Source organism: Melopsittacus undulatus, chromosome 2, assembly GCF_012275295.1.
Source record: "Melopsittacus undulatus isolate bMelUnd1 chromosome 2, bMelUnd1.mat.Z, whole genome shotgun sequence".
Classification (NCBI taxonomy): Eukaryota; Metazoa; Chordata; class Aves; order Psittaciformes; family Psittaculidae; genus Melopsittacus; species Melopsittacus undulatus.
The window spans coordinates 93,775,945-93,780,091 of record NC_047528.1 but is presented as its reverse complement, the minus strand read 5'-3'; the positions used below and the strand labels follow the sequence as shown (position 1 = coordinate 93,780,091).

Below are 4,147 nucleotides of genomic sequence, written 5' to 3'. Positions count from 1 at the left end.
ACGGGAGGTGGGGGAGGTGGGGGGGTGGAGAGAAGGGAGCAAAGGAAAAAATGGAAAAAGGGGGGAAGCAAGAAAAGGAAAAAATGGGGGAAACCAGAAGGAAGTAAATGGAAACAAGCAGAAGAAAGTAAAAGAAAAAAAAAAGGAAAAGAAAGGAAAAAAGGAAGGAAAACGAAAAGTAAAAACGAAAAAAGGAAAAGAAAAAAAGGATAAAAGTTAAAAAAAAACAAGAAAATTGAAAAAAAAAAGGAGAAAAGAGAAAAAAGGGGAAAAGGAAAAGGGAGGAGTCTGCTAAGCAATTCTCCTTCCCCAGGACTCCCGAGGTGCTCCGGCAGCGCCCGGCTGCTGCTCATCCCCACTCAACCTGGGCAGGGGCCAGCGGTTGTTTCCCGTCAGGTACCCCCCAACTCTGCTCCAGCCACAGGCAGCCCTCGCCAGCCTCCGCCCTGGCTCCCGGGGCTTCGGGTGCTCCTGCCCGGCCGAGCCGGAGCCCTCAGGTCCTGGTGGGGAGCTGCCTGCCTGGTCCCATGCCCAGGATGATTAAGAGGCTGGTGACAACCCGCCCCACGGAGCTGACCCGCAGCGGTGGCCGTGTGGGGTTGCTGCAAACTCGACGGGGAGAAAGGGTCCCGCTACCCTTTGGGGTGCGGAGGGGAGACTTGTTTGACCTTTTAAGAAGTAAAGGTCCCAGACTTTTAAGAAGGAGAATTACCAAGCCCTAAGAAGCGGAAAGGGGAACGAGCGGTGCCGGCATTTTCCTGGTTTTCGCCCCAGCACCGCGGCCCCGGTGTGCCCCCCTCTCCTATCCAGCCGCCCCGCCTGGCCGGCCCGGGGCCCGTTCCGTCTTCCCGGGCCAGGTCTGTCCGGGAAAGGCGCCGAGGCTTAATTAGTTGTGCTCGTTGTTGCGGTGTTTTATGCTGCTCCAACAATGCACCGTATAGAGCCATCAGTCAAAAGGCAGAGGCAGGCTTCCTGCTGCCGCCTCGCCGCTCCCCGACCATGAAATAAATGCAAAGTTTGCACAGACGTGTGTGTGTCCCCCCTCCCCGCCCCGCTGCTCCCCCACCTCCGGGGCTCTGCCCCAGCTCCCCCCGCAGTACCCCTCCGAGGAGCACCATCCAAGGAGGAGGAGGGGTGTCCGTCAGCCTCCGCCGTCCGGGCTCCGCAGCCCCGCGGGCAGGTGCGGGCACCGAGGGCAGAGGATAGCCCGGGGCACGTTCCGAGTGGCCCGGCCCCGGGGCCCGTCGGGCGGCAGCGGGACACACGCCGGGCGGCGGGCAGCGAGCGGCGGCAGCGGGCCCGGCTGTCGCTGGGACAGATTTTCCCTAATTGACCTGTTACGGATCATCCCCGCAACCGTTGGGAAACACATTTCCACGCTTCACTTCTTAACGTTTTAAATACATATTTAACGGATGGTTGAGGCTTGCCGGGCCAGCTGGGAACCACACGGGTGTAAAAATAATACAACAAAGGCAAAAGGACCTGGGGGAGGAGGGATGCAGGGGGGATTTACCCCGGTGGGAGGAAGCCCCGACCCTGTTGCACGGAGAAGCCGGGCCGAGAGAGATCTCCGAGAGCCGGGCGAGGCGCGGAGGGAGGAGTGAGGCATTTCCGAACGTCATTTGTTTGTTAATGTCCTTTCTGCTTTCTTTCTCTCCCCTATTCTGCTACGGACTCACTGGAGGGCACTTTGGAGGAAGGGTTTGGTGGCCACCTGGGCTTCTTCTCCCGGTCTCTGCGGGGCCGGAGTCGGGGGTCCCCTCTGGGGCTTCCCTTCACCGCCCGGTGGCCTCCGCGGGGAAATCCGTTTGTGTGGAACGAAGTGGCCAAAATCGCTTTTCTTCTTCTCCCCCTTCGACTCCCTTTGCAGCGCTTAAGGGGAGGAAGGAGTGGGGGGAGAGAACGACCGGGATGGGTGCAGAAGGAGGTACCCGCCGAGGGAAGCGCTCCGGCCGCCCGGTGCGCGTAGCAGGGCCGCGGCTGAGCGCTCCCCGGCGGGACGGGAAGGGGCACAGGGAAACACGGACGTGCTGGCGGGAGCAGCAGCTCTGCCGCCCCGAGGGCGCGGCGGCGGCGGGGCCGGGGGCTGTTTGTCCCATGTCCGTCCCCGTTCCCGTCCCGCCCCCCCAACAGCTGTTCCCGGCGCTGTCATTGTTGCATTTTATTATGGATTTGACAAAAGTCCCTCTCCCCCGCCGCGCCCCCCCGCCGGGCTCCCCGCGCCGCGGCCGCCCGTCGGCCCCCCTCCCCGGCCGCCCGCCCCATCGAGCCGGACCGGCCCCGGTGACATCAGCCGCTTCCCCCCGGTAGCCTCCCCCCCCCCTCCGCCGCCGCCGCCGATTGGCGCAGCCCCCCTCCCGCCCGGTGACATCGTTCCTCCCCGGCGTGGCTATAAAGCCGCCGCCGCCGCCGCCACAAGGTGCGCGCTGCTGCCGTGCTCGCCCGTCACGGCGCGCCGCTCCCCACGGCCGCCCAGCGCACGGTAAGTGCCCCCCGCGCCCTCGCCCCCCGGCGCTGTACCCCCGAGCCGCCGGCCCGGGGGAGAAGCGCTGAGGGAGGGAGGGAACTGACGGGACCTGGAGGGAGGGGACGGGACGGGACGGGAGAAACCCCCCCGAGGGCTGGAGGCGGGCGGGCAGCGAGACCTGACTCGCCGTGGGCGCTGGTCCCCGGTCCCGCTGAGGAGTGGGCTCCCCGACGTGTCGGGCGGGAGGCGGCGAAGCCCCGCTAAGTTTCGGCGGGCTCTGACCGAGGGTCGCCTGCGGGCTCTCTCACCTTCCCGCAGGCAGCCCGGTGCGCGCCGCCGTCCCGCCCGGCGGGCCATGGACTCGGACGCCAGCCTGGTCTCCAGCCGCCCGTCCTCCCCAGAGCCCGATGACCTCTTCCTCACGGCCAGGAATAAAGGCAGCGGCGGGGGCTTCACGGGCGGCACCGTGTCCAGCTCCACGCAGAGCGACTCCCCGCCGGAGCTGAGCGCCGAGTTGCGCAGCGCCATGAGCGCTGCCGGGGTGGTGGTGGTGGACAAGCTGGGCTTCAAGTCCTCGTCTTCATCCTCCTCCTCGTCCTCCTCGTCCTCCTCCAAGAAGGACAAGAAGCAGATGACGGAGCCGGAGCTCCAGCAGCTGCGGCTGAAGATCAACAGCCGGGAGCGCAAGAGGATGCACGACTTGAACATCGCCATGGACGGGCTGCGGGAGGTTATGCCTTATGCCCATGGCCCGTCGGTGCGCAAGCTCTCCAAGATCGCCACGCTCCTCCTGGCTCGCAACTACATCCTAATGCTCACCAACTCCCTGGAGGAGATGAAGCGCCTCGTCAGCGAGATTTACGGCGGGCACCACGCCGGCTTCCACCCCGCCGCCTGCCCCGGCGGCATGGGCGCCCACTCCGCCCCGCTGCCCGGCCACCCGGGCCACCCGGCCTCGCACCCAGTGCACCACCCCATCCTGCCCCCCGCCGCTGTCTCCAGCGCTTCCCTGCCGGGCTCCGGCCTCTCGGCCGTCAGCTCTATCCGGCCCCCCCCATGGGCTCCTCAAGTCTCCCTCGGCCGCCGCCGCTGCCGCCCCTCTGGGCAGCGGCTTCCAGCACTGGGGGGGGATGCCCTGCCCCTGCAGCATGTGTCAGGTGTCGGCCCCGCCGCACCACCACGTCTCCGGCATGGGCACCGCCAGCCTCCCCAGATTAGCCACTGACACCAAATGAGCCCCTCGGCGGGGCCGCCCCGGGCCGCCCCAGCACTTGCAGGACCTACAGACACGGCCGCCCGTCCGTCCGTCAGCCCCCTTCGCTCCCGGGGCTGCAGGAGGGGCGGCAGGAGGGGATGGAGCCGGCCCGGGGTATGCCCTACTCCCAAAACGCTGGGAACGTCAGCCTGACACGAGCAAACGCCAGCGCATCCTCCCTGTTTTGATTTTACCTTGTTGTCGGTTACTCCGCTGGGAGGGGAAAACAGTCCTAAGCTCGTCGCAAGTGGAGGAACCAAAACTGCAGAGGGGTTTCTACTCGTTTGTTTGCTCGTTTGTTTGTTCGTTCCCCCCTTCCCGGTTTCGTTTCTACAAGCGGCGCCTTTGGAGCCATTCCCGGGTCTCAGCCTTGCCCGGAAAGCCCCTTGCGCACTCGGCCGCCGCTCCGTGTCCGCCTGGCA

At 65.7% G+C, this 4,147-nt stretch overlaps 1 protein-coding gene across 1 annotated transcript; it reads left to right on the top strand.

Moving 5' to 3' along the window:
• The first annotated feature begins 2,457 nt into the window (after nucleotides 1-2,457).
• LOC117435879 (oligodendrocyte transcription factor 2) lies at nucleotides 2,458-3,705 on the top strand. Its single transcript, XM_034060000.1, is given in 3 exon segments — nucleotides 2,458-2,485; nucleotides 2,789-3,518; nucleotides 3,520-3,705. Coding segments are annotated over 2 exon segments (879 nt in total). The 5' UTR covers nucleotides 2,458-2,485; nucleotides 2,789-2,825.
• Nucleotides 3,706-4,147: the final 442 nt, after the last annotated feature.